Source organism: Miniopterus schreibersii (genome assembly GCF_964146895.1).
Source record: "Miniopterus schreibersii genome assembly, chromosome: 3".
NCBI classification, from domain to species: domain Eukaryota; kingdom Metazoa; phylum Chordata; class Mammalia; order Chiroptera; family Miniopteridae; genus Miniopterus; species Miniopterus schreibersii.
The window spans coordinates 52277827-52295709 of record NC_138103.1 but is presented as its reverse complement, the minus strand read 5'-3'; the positions used below and the strand labels follow the sequence as shown (position 1 = coordinate 52295709).

Genomic DNA, 17883 nt, shown 5'->3' with positions numbered 1-17883 from the left:
TACATTGTGCTATTTAACTTATTTCCAAAATATGTGAAGAGTTCAGAGATAGAAAAGCATAAGCTCTTTTGATATCATTCACCGGTAAAGTCAAACCTTCATAACAGCCAGAAAATAAATGGATGAAATGGGACATGTCTCAAAATGTGGAAACATGGAAGTGTATCCCAATTTTTCACTTTCTAATGAATGTTAAAGGCAATAAACCTGCTCTTAGCAAAAACTGCAGAAAGTATCTAACTTATTTTAAGTTAATGTTTAATGACTGCTTATGTTGCAGGAAAGTAGAAATATTATAGTTCATTGCCCAGTTCAATTACCTAATGTAAGTCTAGTATGGGAGACAACCATTTGCCTGCAAAAAGGAATCATAAAAGTATGTTATAAATCTATCAGAAGAAAAGGACCGCTTTCTTTATGCCTTACGTGAGAAAAAATTCTAGCTGGGTAAAATATACTCTGCCCAAAACAATTAAAGACAATTTGAAAAGGCTACCATTTAAGGATAAATCATTGAGAGGATTTCTCGATGACTTACATATTTCCAAATTGATTCTTTGCCTCCAAACAGATGGATTTATGTTCTGTAATATTTTAATATAACCTTTAATTAAATTAGCCTTAGCAGATGATATTTTAAAGTTAATTAGTGCTTTCTATGCATGCAATTTAATCATGTAAAACCTGTTCCTGTCAATGTGATTTTCTAGTTTTGTTGAGAAAAAATAAGAAAAGGACCCCCAAATCATTTGGGGGTAAGCTCAAGGTGTGATGCAATTTGCCATTCATGCAAAATGGGTTGCAAAATGGGGTACCTTTGTTGTGTGTGCTGGGCTTGGTGAACTCCAGGACACTGACCACCAGAGCCAGCTGTCTAATCATTTATAACCATCCTTGGGCTCTGCCAAAGTTTGACCATGCTAATGGAATCTTGCTGACACAGCTCACATGCCGGGTACAACATGTCGGAAACTTCGGTCCCTTTTTCTTTTGTGTAGATGCTCTTTCTAAAGGCAGCCACAGCCACACAGCAGGACTGAGACAGCCTGGAGTCTTGCTTTGTTCCCAGCAGAGGCACTTTCTTTCAGGCTCCAGTCAGTGCCTAACTCCTCCAGCAGCTAGTTGTGTTGTGTCTCTTCTCCTGTTGGCTTTTTCTTTTCTTCTGGTCTGGTCCCCATCCTCTACCCTGCACACTGTCTCAAAGGAATTAAGAGCCTTTTGGTGTTTTACAAAGTTAGCCTCTCGGGAGGTTCTCCAAAATATGCAAGAAGCGTATCATTCTTTTTGGTTTAATTTTTATCTTTAGAATTTAAAGTTGCTGAACTTTTAGGGAGAGAAATTTAAATAACACTTATTTTTCCTATATTTGGAAGTACAGGGTGATTTTTTTTAAATGCAGAGGAGAGAAGAGGGCGTCACAAAGACAAATTAAGATAAAAAGTCACTAAGTACACGAATTCAGCAGCAGCAGCGGAGCCATGCTTGAGTTCCCGTGCGTGGTTTATATGTGCACCACAGGATGATGCACAGTGGATGATGTCCTACAATCCCAAAAGCTACATAAAACAAAAACCCGATGTAATCTATGTAGCCCATCAGGAAGACTGCAGCTTCTCATGTTCTATCAGGCACTGACAATGCACTATATTTAAGAGACTTTGTAGGGCTGTTGATTTTCGATAAACAACCAAGGATCAAACAAACAAACAAGTGAAAAAACCACATTGCTTTGCTGACCAGTTCTGTTTAGTTAAAACAGTCAAATCTTTGCAAATGTGGCTTTAGGTGTATAACATATCTTCCCTGGGGACAATCATTATAAAAAAGCTCTTCAAAATTCTGCCACAGCTATTGAACGAGGTTTATGCAGAAGGCACAGAGTTTGGCCCAAGAGTATGGTGCATGGCCTTTGGCGACTCACGGTTGAGGGGGGTAGATCCTGAGGGTGAATATGAGGATTGGCGACCTGAGTCACTGCACCAACGTGGTATATGAGGTGATTCAAGCGGTTCTACCAAGGCCAACCTGAGTGAGTGATCCGAGGAAGTGACCTGAGGTGGCTGTGTTTATTTCAGAGCCCCTTCTTACTCCATGCTCCCTCCTGTCTCATCTGTCAAATTAACCTCGCATGCAATTAGGCTGCGATTAAGGGGTCAGTGGATGATGACTTAGAAGGTCTCAGTACCGTTTATTTCATCATAAAGAACCGCACCTGACAATAGGAAAAATCTCCCCTCCCTTTGTGAGAGAGGAAACCAACCAATCAGCCATGAGAACAGGTCTGTTGTGCACCTGCCAGGTGCCTGGCCACATGGGGGGCACCTTGAGGGTTACATAGAAGTGCGAGCTGTGGCTTTGCCCTCCTGGCATTTCCAACCTAGGTGTGGACAAAAACATGCCAGTGAGGCTATAACTCACAATGCAGAGCCACGTGAGAGAAATAGAAACTGCACAGCGCAGGCCATAAGTGCCAAAGGAGTGGTGACTAAATGATGGGTTCCCACAGCTGCCTAACAGGATGAGATCAAAACAGGGATCAACTGATTATCATCGCAGGAGGGAAAAACCCAACCATAATTCAAACAGCATTCCACGGACACCAGAGAGGCAGTAGGGCGAACCATAGGGAGTGGAGCACTTGCCCATTTTGTCAATATTAAACTTTCAATAGGATGCTTTCTTATTTCTTTTTCTTTCTAAATAAGATCGTTTTAACTACCTTGACAGACTAAACTTACATGAGCATTGGAATGTGGAGGAAAAGAAATGAGTCTTTGGGGTTAAAACTTCAATGTGAAGTGTATTAAATAAAGAAGATTCTTTTATGAAAGGCTTCTAAAGTTGTCTTACATTTCTTAAATCAATCTGTAGCACATAATCAGTAAAACCGTATCATTTAAACAGAAAATTCATAACTTAGAAACGCACCCTTGGGCAGCTGTATCCTATTATGGGCTGTAACTTAACACATGAGTTTCAGAAGTTGTTAAAGTTGAGTTCAGGCTAACAAATCTTAACTGTTAAAAAAAAAAGAAGCCTACGGTGAGAAGAGACAGCAGACCATGAGGAGGCACCTGATTTACTCACGGGATGAGTGGCAATCACATTTTATTTTGATTTGCTAATCTTATTTATATATTAAGAAATAAATGTACTAAGACAGATGTGGCCATTAAGCGTTCAAGAAGCCACTTATTTTTTTCCATTTAAAAGCATTTTCCTCTGGGGCTGAGACTTTCAGTATTTAAACTCTGCCAAATATATATTTACTGAAAAGAGAAGAAGGGTGTCCATCCCAGTGATATCTAAACTGAAATCTGTATTTTTCTCTTTGTATAAATTCATATAAAAATAGTTGGTATTATCTCTTAGCATAAATTTTTAAAGTAAAATTGGCATTTAAATACACTTCAGTAGACCAGACGTCCACAGTTCAATTTACTGTGATTAGGATGTAATCTTTTTTCCAAAATGAGCTAGTGAGCAGCAGTTGCATTAACCATACTCTTCCGGGCATACTTTACGTGGTGGAATGCAGTGCAATGCGCGGAGAGGTTTTACTACACAATTACCTTCATCCCTTACATTCTACTTCATTCTTCTTTGTGAAATGCAAAAAGACATAAATGTACCATCAAATTTATAGATTTCAGATAACTACACTAAAAAGCATGAGATGGAGAAATACTTGACTCTCAAGGATCTCTGCTCTTTCACACTGCGCGCAGCCAGGTTCATGACTACCAAGATGGCTTTAATAGCTCTATAGCCTGTTCTAATTTCTCCAAAGGATAAAAATGTACTTTTTTGAGGTCTTCACCTATCTGATATAAATAAATCCTTTCATGCAGCAAAATGTTCCCCCAAATGGAAGAGTTAGTGCACCTCAAATATGTGAGAAATTTCCTTCTAATTGTACAATGTTTAGTAAAGGGTCCATCTTATTTTTTTCATTATACAATTTGGGGAAACATATTGGTGAAATCTAACATGTCACTTCATAAGTCCATGCCAGGAACCAACACATTCTCAAGGCTTCAATGACAACTCAGAGAGCTTTTTAACAATCTGGTTGAGAAAGTTTGTCTTGATTTAGGACTTCAGGTAGTGAATGTGGTTTCCCCCTATAGGCATGTTTACATTCACAAGTCTTGCATCTTGCCTGAATGGGTAAACTAATTCTTGCTGTGAAAAAGCTGTAATTGTCTCCCAACTTAGTATCAGGAAGTGTACCTCCAACAGATGTCAATATAATCTTTTCCCAAACGCAACATAAGGCCATAAACTCCCTGAACTAATCTAGGATCACTGTTAACTCCAATGGCTCCCTACTGCCCACACTTCAGGGTGACTCCACCTGCCTTCTCAGCCTTGTCTCCCCCCCACCCCCCCCCAAGCATTGCTCTTGTATTGCCTGATCTGTCTTCAGACAAGCTGTTCTCTCTCTTCAGAAATGCCCTTCCCCCTCACTCTCTCTCATACTCCTGTTCAGATGTGTCTATTAAGTGGGTTCCCTCCAGAAGAGTTCATTTCAATCCCCCCTCTGTGTTCCTAACAGATATTGCTGTGCCATGGTCCTTTAACACCTCTGAGAGGCAATGTCTTGCAGTGGCTAAAGGTGAGGATTTGGAAGATAGAATTTGAATCCTGGCTGTATCACTTACTAGCTGTGTGACCTAGGGCAACTCACCTTAACCTCCATGAACCTCAGCTCCCTCGCTTATAAATAGCAATAGTACCTACATTACTGTCCCTCGCTGTGAAGAGTCAATGTTCCCAGTACAGAGTTCTTGACATCCTAGCATTACCATGAATGAAAGAAGGGCCCAAAGATGGCAGATAAGCATATTATGCTCTTGTAATTTGAAGAGTTAACACTCAGTTAGGATCTGACAGTGCAGCCACCTTGAAACCATGTGGTGATTTCCTTTGAGAAAGCATGTGACAAAGTGTCAAACAGTGGCAAACAAAGAGTAAGCTCACACACAAACTCTTAAAAGACCTGGCAGGGGCAGCCTTTAGGATAGCCCATCTCTGGTTGTGACACGTGACACAGAAAAAGAAATTGGAAGTTGCACAGAGCCAAGAGAGGAAGGCAACAGGGAAATAGGCCCTAATTTCTCTGCAAGGAGATGCTGTCTGGTGGCCTGGCAATTCCCAGTGCTTCTTGGTACACAATAAGGACACCCAGGTTGTGGAGAACAGCCAAGGACAGCTTAAATGAGCAAACTTCAAATTGAGAGCCCACCTTTAAAAAATGTCTTTCCATTGTTTTTCATTTGAGATGTACAATAGGAAAAAAGAGGAAAAAAAATGTTGTTTTATTCTATGTTAATGAATGAACTACAGAAAGGGAAGAAAAGGAAAAGCAAATTACAGCAACTGCCAGATAAACACCTTGCCTAAAGCAAGTGAGGGATTTCATGAATTGCAAAATGCCACTTGGAAGGCCTCCTTGGCTGAGAAATACATTCAAATTTCATTTCTTTAAACGAATGTGACTGTCCCCATGGGCATTGTTCTCAGATCAGAAACTCTGGGTGTTTTCCTCACCAACTTGAGAAGAAAATTCAGCTTACTATTGCTTGTTTTTTATAAAATCAAAAGCCAACTGAGGGAAACAAATTAATAAAATGATCCCATATCTCCTGTATTACGTGTTTCTAAAGAATAAAGAGAAAAAAACTGCCTTTGCATTTATAGAAATTTAGAAAAACACTTCTACAGTGTTCCTTATGCTCCTTTGTTTAACTGTGCTGGGGTTTTAAAAATTCTTGGATTGGCCTTTCATCTTTCAGGAAAGTAAGGTAACAATTTTTCTGAAGCAATTGGCAGTGATGCGCTTAAGCGCTTAGCCCGCTTCTTCTGGAAGGAAGAGGTGGTGCCGGGGCGGGGAAGGGAAGCCAGGAGGGCGGGAGGAGAGGGCTGCCCAGGCCTGCCGCCCAAGGCCAGGCAGCTCTCTAGACCGGCTAGGACAGGCGTGGGTGGTGGCAGCTCAGAGGTGTGCCGGGAAAATGAGTCGCGTGCTCACCTCTGGCATGCGCTGGGTACACGGCATGGCGGGGGCCCCGCTGACTCTGATGTCCTGCCCCAGAGAGTAGTAAGGCTGTTCCCATTTATGCCACGAGCATGGTGAGTGGCTGGATGTTTCCATGTTACAAAAACTCCTGGTGCAGAAATCTGCCATTTGGCTCACTTTGATTTGGTCATTTTTCAGATTAGAAACACCTGAAGGAGAGGACCGCCGTGTACTATTCACACCTCTTAAGCAAGGCCAGCACTGCGGGAGCAGCCGTTCTGGGGTAGGCAGGCAGTGCCATCTCATCAAGCTGAGCTTCTGTGGCAATGAGCGAAACACACAAAATAGGACACTGCTTTGGTTTCCCATGTGAAAGAGCTCCTGCAGAGGTCTGGACACGGAACATAATGCATGCCTTATTTCAACCCTTCTTCTGTTTTATTCTCTATGCTACACTGTAAACGATTTCTGGGATTAATTCATTTTAAAAAGTGGGCCATGATTTCAGATTAAACTTCTTAAATTCACAGTGAAGTCAGTGAAAAATTTCCCCTTTATTTTTTTTTTACTGCTTTCACTATCCAAACCCTCAGCATAAGACCCCCTGGTCTTATACAATTTATCCAAAGCTCTGGGCAGGTCAAGGGCCCTTTACCCTTCACTAGTGAATTCAGTGCTATTGTAGGAGACAGACATTCTTTCCTCCCCTTTTCACTTAAAGAAACATATCAAACCTGAATAGACTCCAGGCTAGACTGGGGTCGGGAGTGATTTTATTAGTCCTCATATAGCTATTGGCACATGCTTGAAGACAATATGAGGAAGGAAGGAAGGAAGGAAGGAAGGAAGGAAGGAAGGAAGGAAGGAAGGAAGGAAGGAAGGAAGGAAGGAAGGAAGGAAGGGAGGGAGGGAGGGAGGGAGGGAGGGAGGGAGGGAGGGAGGGAGGGAGGGAGGGAGGGAGGGAGAAAAGAAAGAAGAAAGGAAGGAAGGAAGGAAGGAAGGAAGGAAGGAAGGAAGGAAGGAAGGAAGGAAGAAAGAAAGAAAGAAAGAAAGAAAGAAAGAAAGAAAGAAAGAAAGAAAGAAAGAAAGAAAGAAAGAAAGAAAGAAAGAAAGAAAGAAAAGAAAGCAAGCAGGCTTTTATTTTATGCCTTAGAGGGCAGATTATAATTTAGTTTCTAAGAAGAAAAACTTATAGAATAAAATGGCCTAACATTTCTTTTCCTTCATCACACATATGAGAAATATAAACTAAAAGGACATCTGGAAACTAACATTATTCAGCAATCAGAAAGGAAAAATCCAAACCATTGAAGTTTTGATGGAGACAAACATAACGAGATTTACAAAGAAGAAAGCTGTAACCTATTGAAGTTAAAAAAAAAATCCATATGCATTTTACCTTTTGGGCAGTTCCATAGCAAAGTTCTATTTCAGAAGCTCTTTGTAATATGAAACCCACTGTAGATAAGATACACCGGGAAGATAGTCTGTTTTGCAGCAGCAGGAAATCAAATTGGTTCCAGAAACAAAGTTACATGACAAATGGTTTAATAGCACTGCCAGATTTGGAAAGCTTTGATTGAATTATTTTTCATAATCATTAAAAAAAGATTTTGAAACAAGTTTTTGCCATAGCTGTTTAGATTTGTTGTAGGGGAAGGGTGTTGCAGGGGCGAGAAGATATCTAATTTCATTGGCCTTTTAACTAGTGTGTTATAATTTGTTATCAAAATTTAAGAGCTCGGTGATGATTTATTAACTTTTGTTAGGAACAGAAAATTTCAGACAAACACAATGCTTGATTTAACATAACTAAGATATGTCCTGAAGGATTAAACATGTTAGTAAATATATATTTCATTATCCTATGCAAGTTATTTTTAATTGTAATCTTAGTAGCAATCAGCCTTGCTTTATTTTTAAAAAGCATCTGGAAAAGTTCACCAAGTCTTAGGCGAGTCTAGATTTTAGTAGAGACTTCTAAACCGTTAGCAAGATGTATCACTGACAAAATAACCCGGCAACTAAGACCCGTAGGTGAGATGAAATGAAATCATTTTTCTGACTGTAGTCAGGAACAAGTTAAATATCGCTTAGACCACAGCACACGACTACAGAGATTTAGAAGAAATCACACTTAAATAGGATGTGACTAGATGTTTAGGACTATTTTCTAAAAAAGTAAAAACTTTTTCCCCTTCAGTACTTACAGTCTTTGAAGACCAGAGTTGGGTCTCTGTGAGGCAGGACTTGGGCAATGATGTGTCTCAGGGATTCCAAGGTTCTGTCCATCTTGGTCTGCCTGTGAGAGCCTGCTGCACAGGGTCCTCATGCCTGAGCTCTTGCAGTCCTGGACTGAATTTGTGCAGCTCATTGATGCACAGGATTACCAAAGAATCCCTTTTAACATCTGCCAATCAGACATTTCCCAGAATCTAAAGACCCCTCAGGGGGCCCTCCTCGCAGGCTCACTTATCTTTGTTGTGTGCTGAGCTAATTAGCTCTAAAGGCTGGCTGACAGGCAGGTTTCCATTGCTTCCTTCTGTTAAACACACCCACCTACAGGCTAGCTGGGGAAGCTCCCTGATCGTGGGAACAGCTTTCCTCTCCAACCAGATTTGGCCTGAATGGCTTGCAGCTTTCTGATTTGGATATTTCTTTTGGTTCCCCATCTTCAAATGTGCTGTTACCAGGCATATAGAATCAAGAAGGTTATTTCTCAAGGAATTTTCCTGAGTAACAAAGGAGTTTCCGGCTCAAGACTTCCAGCTCAGAAGAATCAGTATAATTTAAATTCTTATTTGGTAAAGAAATGCTATAAAGATTGTGAATGTGGCCAGGCACCAGATATGCCTCTATGTGAATTCAGGAGCATCTCTTTGGAAGCCAAATTTTTAAGGCACCCCCTCTCCTCCCCCACCCCTCCCCCTCCCAATTATAGTCACTTCTGGTGAGCAGTGGCAAGTAAAACCTCCCGGCTGCCTTTCGGCTTGCCTGGGAACATTGACTTCCCTATTCGCCCTTCAAGGCGAATTATTCCCAAGACTGACTTTAATGAATTCTGGTATCATTCATTTCCTTTCATTTCATAATAACTACTTCTATTAAAAATTGCAGGAGAAGCAAAAAAAAAAAAAAGTTTTCAAAAGAATATAGGTAGTTATTAAAAGATCTTAAGAAAACAGATTCTTTTTCTGTATATACTACTCACAACATTAATCTTTCCACAGGAGACATAAGTATAAGTCATGGGCTGCCACTGCAGTAATAAGGATTTGGACCAGGTATAAAAGAGCTGATTTTAGCGGCTGCAACCTATGTTAGTTGTTGAAGACTTGTTGAGGACTTCTTTACTTTTATTTAAAATATTTTTCCAGAGTAGACAGAAGAGGTTGCTTTCCAGTGTTCTTTCCAATTTTCAGATTCCATAATTATGTTGTATTATATGATTAACTGAAACCAGTCCTTTAAAGACTATAAAAATAAAATGTTTTCCATGTGATCAGCTTTTCAGCTAGTTGGTAGAAGGGTGGTGGGCTAAATAAAAGGAAACAGAAGGAATGGGGCTGAAATAATAATTATTATAATGACCATCACTTAGCAAATGCCCACAGTGAGTATGTGCCACACACAACAGACATGAGGCTGCCCCAGAGTGCACAGTTATTATTATAAAAAAGAACTTGAAAGATGTAGCAGTTCACATTAAGAAACTTACTTAGGGTCCCAAAGTGTACTTCTCATGAGCTGTACTAAGTAGAAAATCATCAGTATCCTTGCCATCTGGTTGATCATTTAAAAGAGAAATTGGGCGGTTTGTAGACAAAAAACAAACAAAACCCCCCAAACTGTTATATATTGATTGGACACAAAGTATAAATGAGTGCAAGTACTTTCAGTGTGGTATTGAATTGGAAGTCAAGATATTTAAGGTTCCAATTAGGGAAACATTAAAAATATGGAGTTCTCAAAGTACTAAGACTGATAATATAAAAACAAAAATTAGAAATTATTGATGCTGGGATTTCAATCAATAAATGGACTTTTTATGGGCTTAAATTTAATTCCAATAGTGCATAAAAATAGTGTAGTGTGGTGGAAGGAACATTGAATTTGGATTTGTAAGATCTAGCATTTGACTTTTGTTAGCTGTATAACTTTAAAGAAGTCACTCTATTTCTCTGGGCTCAGAGTCCAAATCTGTAAAATTAGGGGGTTGGGCTAGATGCTGTCTTTCAGATTTAACATCTATGATTCCATGGATACACTGCAAATGAACACAAATATTATCAAACATTTTCTAACTTTTTGGGAAGTCATATATTTGTTTCCTAGAAGCTGGACTGGTCATTAAACAAATCACTTCTATTCTCATAGTCAACCTCATATCCATGCATTAATATGAAAGACAACTTAATAGGGTGATTCAGAGATACTGCTAATGCTGGCTAAAATCAAAGGCAAGAATTTGCTAAGTAAACTAATCGTCAACTGCCACAAGATTTTTCTAAAGAAGGCAAATTAGAGAACTCCAAAAGAGATTTACAAAGGTAATTTCATAAAAATATCATGTTCTTTAATGTCCTATTTTAAAAAATGGAAAAAGAATTCTAGGAAGGTAGATTCTATAACATTACGGTTAATTACTATAGTTTCTTTTTTTCTCATCGGGCCCTTCCATTCAGCAGAAGTTTTCTGAAACATGTTTCCTTCCTTGTCTGCCCATGAAGACACCTCGCCTGTAAGTGCTGTCGCGAGGCAGCCTAGAAAAACTACGTTTTCTCACCATCTCTGCGATGCAGAAGGCACCTGAGACACATGGAAGAACCTGAGCAATCCTTGTGCAGTGCGTCTATTTTAGTTCCGATTCTGCACACGGTTCACAAGTTAGATTTCACTGTGACCTCGACCGTCTGTAGGAACACGCCAAAAGCAAGACCAAAGCACTGGGACAGGGTGCGTGACTCAGTGAAAACCAAACGGTGTTTTTACAGTCCTATTAGAGTGCTGCTCGGAAGTATGAGAAATGGCATCCAACTGACATATTTGGTGATGAAGTTATCACCCAGTGTGAAGGAGCAGGCTCAGTGCAACAGCACACTTACCAGCTTCCAGAGAGAAGATGAGAAATCTAGGGGTATGTTTTTGCACCATTTCATGCACAATGTGACAAAAAGTCTATGGAAACAGTAATTTTGCTGGTAAGAAAAATTCATTCCTGTCATTGCAGTAATATTTTTGTTAAAGTTCATAAAAGGTACAAAAATAACAAGGAGGCAGGGACCACTAATTGAAATCACATCCAGAATGTTAGAAAAACAATAAATGCACCAAAGAATCATCTTTAGTTAAAAACAGGAAGGAACCCCCACCATCCTCCTTGCCTCCTCACTTGACGATCCGCTCTGCCCTGGAAGAAGAGAAGGGGGTAAGTAAGCAGGAGGTAGGCCGGTAGGTGAGGCTGCAGTGAGGCTTGTGAGACTCCAGGTCCCTAAAATTTTCAGCACGGGGCATGCAGACTCCAAAGACTCCGCCTGCAGTAACAGCCTGAGCCAGCTTATCACTACTCTAAGGCATCCGGTGACTCAGGAAGGAGAGGGCCCTGAGTGAGATTTAGGAAGATTATCTTCCCTGAAATAATTTCTTCACTTACTTGCTAATGCCTAGATTCTTAAACACTGACAATTTAAGATATCATAAATAAATGAAAAGGGATTGGATTCATGCAGTTAAATAAATTAATACGGAGAGCAAGTAGTTTACAAGAGCAATGGGAAACGACTGACGGCAGCTTCTCGAAGATTCCAATGGGAGGTGGGCAGAGAGAACTGGAAGGGCCTAAATACTGGATTAGCAAATACTGGAAGGGCCTAAAAACTGGAGTGGAGTGTGAGAGTGCAGAAGGGCCGGGAAGAAACTGACTTTCCAGAGGTAATGGCTAATGACCGTTTAGTGTCAGCAAGGAAAAGACAGCAAGGAGGAATGAATGGCTGGTTAGCGTCAACTTTGTTTCCTCTCAACTTGGAAGGGACCAATGGGATGTTTGAATGAAGGTATTCTCATAGAGGGTTAGTGAGAAAGGCAACTTCAGATTAGAGACAAAACAAATTTAAAAACACAGGCAACATAAAAGAACTTAATTTCAGACATTTGCTCATTGATATTTCACTACATTTAGGAACATGAACAAAATAATTAGAAAATTGATTAATACCCCATCTACAGATTAAAGTGTACATTTCCCCCATTTTATAGAAAATTATGTAAAATGCTTTTATGAAATAATTTTCCTCTCCACCAGATAAAACCGTGAGTGAGCTGCCCTTTTTCCTTGCCAGGGCAGTCAAAGTCAACACCCTAAACCAGAAAGCGTAATGAAGGTAAACCTCTCCTTTATCTGAGCCTTCTATTCCTAGAAGGGGATCCTGAATGAGTGCTTGTCATCTTGATTGTTTTATGTAAACAATCACCCAAGTCTGTCTTGGTATTTGCTTTCCAAAGAGAAGTAAAACTGATTCTTCAAGAAGTACTTTATAACCCGGCTGACGTGGCTCAGCGATTGCGCATCGACCTAGGATCCTGGAGATTGTGGTTCGATTCCCGGTCAGGGCACATGCCCAGGTTTCAGGCTTGATCCCTAGTTGGGGGTGTGCAGGAGGCAGCCGATCAATGATGACTCTCCCATCATTGATGTTTCTATTTCTCTCTCCTTCTCTCTGAAATCAATAAAAACTAAATAAATATATATATATATTTAAAGTAATACTTTCTAGGCCAAAGATATTATTGGGGAAGGCTCAGCTAATTCACAGGTTAACGCTTTCAGGATAAACTCAGTTATTTAAAGGTGGGAGAATTTGGGTGTTCAAATTTACAAGGTTGGAGATAATGATACCAAGCCCTTGGGTATCATTAGATATGTTTGGTGAGAACTGATTACCTTAACTGTGGCTGGCTGACTTCCAGCATAATACATATTTTGAAAAAGACAGTTTAAATTTTTTTTTTTTTAGTTTTTGGAGTGGATTTTGCCAGTGGCCTTTACAATATTTTCTCTTTCATAAAAATCTAATTATTGGTTCCTCTCCCTCTTCCTGCATTTTCTCATAAACCACTCCCGTCCACCCCCTGGATCCTACTGTCCAGGACAGTCACTTATTTTGTTGGGTGTTTAGGAAAAAAGGTTACACAAGTTGTGGCTATAAGGTGATCAGATTGATCCTGAAAGAGGTATCTGAACTCTGAGTCTCTGAGACACTCAAACAAAAAGAGATGAGGCCTCCACTGTAAGTGGCATGCTGAGGAATGACACACACACCCAGTTTTACATGAGCCCATCCCAGCTACCTTTTTCTTTCTTTAGACAGTGTCATATTTCTGGGGGTATGAGTTGTACGAAATGTTTAAATATTTGCAACAATAATGAGCATATTAAAATAAAAACCTGGACTCTGAAAAAATTAATAATATTAGTTTAAAACAAGCCTAGGGAGAATGTTTATTGGTTTTAAACAAATGACTTAAACCTGAGATTAGTTGATGGAGACGTTAAATTGAAGCTAGCCAGTAATTTCACAGCTCCATATATTTTAGATGAAGCTTCCTGTAAAGACTGCATCTTTAGTGTACTCTTAATTCAATTCAGGCTACACTTATGGGTATGCTTACATTAAGATAAAAGCCTTGTGCCATCCATTTCACACTGTAAACTATAATTTCCATTTTACTTCCTATGCAGTCACCACCAGAGCACTGCACTTAGCACGCATCCTGCTGACACAGGAGAAATATGATTTCTTTTCAAAAATTGTTTAAAGAAGGAGGAATAGGAGACTGCAAAGAAAGAGGACCTATTTTTCCACAAACTGAAAATTGGAGAAAGACCAAGTTGGAGAATAATATATCCTTCTGATCCTCTCAAGGTACCTCAGTAGCTTTGAGCTCAAAGAAAGAGAACTGCCCCCCCAGCACCACCCTGTTCCTCTCCCACCAGAAATGTTCCACTCGGGGCGTTGGTCTATTGAAATGGGTTTTCTTGGGCCTGAGAGAAGATAAAAAAGGCTCATTATGAAGGGAGAGGAAGAAGATAAAAAACGCTTATTATGAGGGGGGAGGGAGAGTCCGTGGAGTGAGGAACAAACCACCACATTTTGTTTTTTAAAAAGGAAGGCAACTTTGTGAAGGACCCAGTTGTGAGGATTGTCCCCTCATCCACAGGAGCAGGAAGACAAGTCAAAGTTTGCAGACCTTAGTGACTTTGCAGACCCCCAAAGCTGACTGTGCGGGTTTTCTCACCACCCACTTTTCTGGTACTGATCGATTCCATCTTTTCCTCCCACTCACCTCCAACCTTATTTCACTCTCTGTGACTCTGGGCAGGTAATTTTATGTCCAAAGGTATTTTCTCATCTCGAAAATAAAAACAAGGTAGTGAAGGATCTCTGTAACTCTAGTTAGACATAAAAGGATTCTATTCCAGATTGTCTTGACCTTAATCCTTAGGCTGGCTGGGTGGGCAACCTTTTAGACTCTTTCCAGACCCCCTCCAGTCCATCGTCTGACATTGATAGTTTCCTTAGTTCTAGTCCCTCATCTCCCTTTAAAATCAAATCATTGCACTGCTCAAAATCTATAATCGCTTTTTCCTGATACATCGTTAAACTTCTAAAGAATTTCAAAATCATCTTTAATTTGGTCCCTTGCAGCACACCACCCATTTCCCAACTCCAGCATAACAAGCACACTCCATTCATTTCTGTCCTCTGCATTTTCGGCACGATTTCTCCTGGCAAGCTCTCTTTTTCAGTCTTCCTCCTAAACCAAGTCCTTCTTCCCTCAAACAACCCACCAAGTCACTCTGGCCTTTCAGTTATCCACGGTCCTAATTTCCTCAGCCCTAGATCGAAGATGCCAGGCTCTGCAGTCTACTACTTTGTACTGGCATGTAATTACTCTCTCTTCAGAAACAGTGGAGGCTTCCAGCAAAAATTTTATCTTAAAAAATCTGTGTACTCCCTCCCGATATCACTTTATGTAACACCAAACACATGGAATACTGATGTGTACATTTTTTTTTTCTAATGAAGGCCAAACCTCTTTTACGAACAGCAAATCATAGTAAGCAGGGTTTTTTGTTTGTTTTTTTCTTTTTTTAATTCATTTATTTCAAGTGGTTACTTTTAAAAAGTGGAAGCACATAACATTGTGACAAATGTCCCAAGTAACATAAGGCCATGTTCCTACTTACGGAATTAAGCCTACAATAATCTGATTCTAAATGTTATATAAAATTTTAATGTAATCATCACTTACATATTAAGGTAAAAGGAAACCTTGTATTTTAAATGTACCAATATTAGTCTTTGTGCTTGTGGTAGGCTTTGGAGTTATTCCCACCCTCCTGATTATCGTACAACTGTTAGCTCGTGGCTATTCTGAACTCCACCTCATCCCAGCCTTACACAGTTGCATAAGATGGTGCTAGTACTGTACTTCAAGCAAATCAAAGTCAAACTAAAATATGGCCTGACGTTCTCCAGAGAGAAGTTCTGAGAAGGGATAAATGATGATGACGAGCCTTAGCCCACCCAGAGGAGAGAATCTGTGACGTGAAGTGAACCTACACCTCAGGAGTGCTCTCCTGAGAACCTAAGAACTCACCCCTGCATCCTGTGGAAGTGGCTGATAAACCTGTAGGGCAGCAAGTTCCCCTGGGGAGTTCTTTAATTATGCAACTATGTGTTTGCCAGAAAACTTACTGAATACTTGACTAAAAGAATGATTATCTCGAGCTGCACTAACCTGGTTAGTACCTTTTAAAGGTCTTTATAGTTCTGGGGAAAGCCAGCTGTGCGGCAAGAACAAAGCAATGGCTACCAATACCACAAAATCAGCACGAGTATAAACCGCATGTCTTGTAGCAAAAGCTCATCTAATGGAACATCAGGTAGATGATGCAAGGCTACAGGCAAAGCCTCTGTGCGACTTGATAAAAACAGAACACCAGAAGGATCATAGTTGAAGTATTAGTGATCTTGAAAAGAGTGAAGATTTCTCTTAAGTCCTACTAAATGTACATTATGTATCAGGTACTGTGCTTAGCTCCTTACTAGTGTTATATTTCATTTAATCTTCACAATGCAGAGATAGGAACTTTCGTCATTTTACAAATCAAAACGTGAGGTTAGAGAGGCTAACAGCAAGTATCTGAGGTTTGGGAAGTGGTAGAACCAGGGTTTACATTTGGAACTCCCAGAGGGAAAACATGCTAAGAATCATGATACACACCTTAACTACATTTATACTTAAATTTTATTTTTGCTTATTGTTCCACTATAGGTATTTTAAAATGTGAGGGTTACATCTCGTCTGACAAGGCAAACTAATTTCTAATTGATAGCTATTCACAAGCATCTTTTAAAAATAATTGTGATTAAACCCTGAATAATTTTAAATTTGTGCATTTGACTACTTTGTACTGTGACCCACAGGAAACATTAAGCTATTAAGGAAAAGAACTGTTTGCCTTCTAAGTCCTCAAACAGTAGCAAGTTTTTATGAAGGAAGCACCCAAAAGTGGACTGAGTCAACTGAGTAAGGCTGAGTAGGATGAAGTCATGTGTTTCATTCCCAATCGCTTTTGACACTCTGAATATGATTATTCCAAAATAATCATTCTGTGGTTCTACTAAGCTGTCAATATTATTTTGTTGTTAAAATGTTTTAAAGTAGACAGAATATTAAAAAAAAATACATAAATTTAAATTCAAAGCTATGTACTTTCAATATTAGTTTAATTTTCAAGGAAATTAAATTTAACATTTTTTTACATTTATATTAAGGTGAACTTATTAATGATAGGTCTGCAAATACCAGTAAAATTAATTTTTCAAAGGTGGAAGGGAATCTGTTGTTTTATCAATCTTGGAAAAGAATGTGCTGATGTTGTCTCTGCTAGATCATCATCCCAGATGCCAGTAATTTAAGGACATCCTGTCTGGTAACTGTGGCGATATTGCCATCTAGTGGTCCTTTTCTGCCATAGGTGATGTTCCTTTTGTCTCCTGGACAATGCAGAAGGAACTTGAGTATAATCAGGTACATATACTTAAGCACCCACCTTCACATCTCACTGGATTATAAAGTCTTTGGGGGAGGAACCCTATCTTATGTATTTTCTTTATTGCCTACACTTAATAAGTATCTGTTAATGTTGAAGTGAAACATGTTTTGGATCCACCCAGCTAAGAATATTGAGTTTTTCACTCCTCCTTCCTTTACCGCCCCCATACCCATAACTTGTCTACTTCTACTCAGGCCTGCATAAAAACTGGCTGCTGTAAAAACTGTGGTGGGACTATTTCAAGTTTCTGTTCCCATGACCACATTACCAATTTAAATAGTAGAAAATAAAATTATGCATTATTGGCTTAACCTTAATGCTATAGAATAAAAAAAAGATGGCAGTGAATTCCTTCAGTGGTTAAATAAAATGTAACCAAGTTGTTAGGCAGAATTTCAGAAAGATAAACATCATTAAAATTATCACTCTAATACCTACATTTTACTGAAAGCATATAAAGTGCTTTCTGTGCATTGCTTCATCTGGTCCTCAAAACAAGCCTACAAAGTAGTTACAAATCCAATTTTGATAGTTAAAAAACCAATATGGTGAAGGAAAGAGGGAGAGAAACATGACTTGCCTAAGGCTGTTTCCACTAGTAAGTGGAAAAGCTGGGATTTGAAAGCAAGGAATCTACCTATTTTTGGTAGAGAACAAAAAACAAAAACAATATTTGTATTTTTAAAAAGACCAAATATTCCTAATAAAATTATTATGAAAAATAAATTTTAGCAAATGTACC

At 39.4% G+C, this 17883-nt stretch overlaps 1 protein-coding gene across 1 annotated transcript in view; it reads right to left on the bottom strand.

Annotated features, from left to right (window-relative positions):
• The window catches only part of LIX1 (limb and CNS expressed 1), a 45360-nt gene extending 36778 nt beyond the window's left edge, over nt 1-8582 (bottom strand). The window contains exon 1 of the mRNA XM_081131484.1: nt 8230-8582. Coding sequence (XP_080987610.1) covers nt 8230-8311 — 82 coding nt within the window. The 5' untranslated portion in view covers nt 8312-8582. The remainder of the gene's footprint in view (nt 1-8229) is intronic.
• Between the last annotated feature and the right edge of the window lie 9301 nt (nt 8583-17883).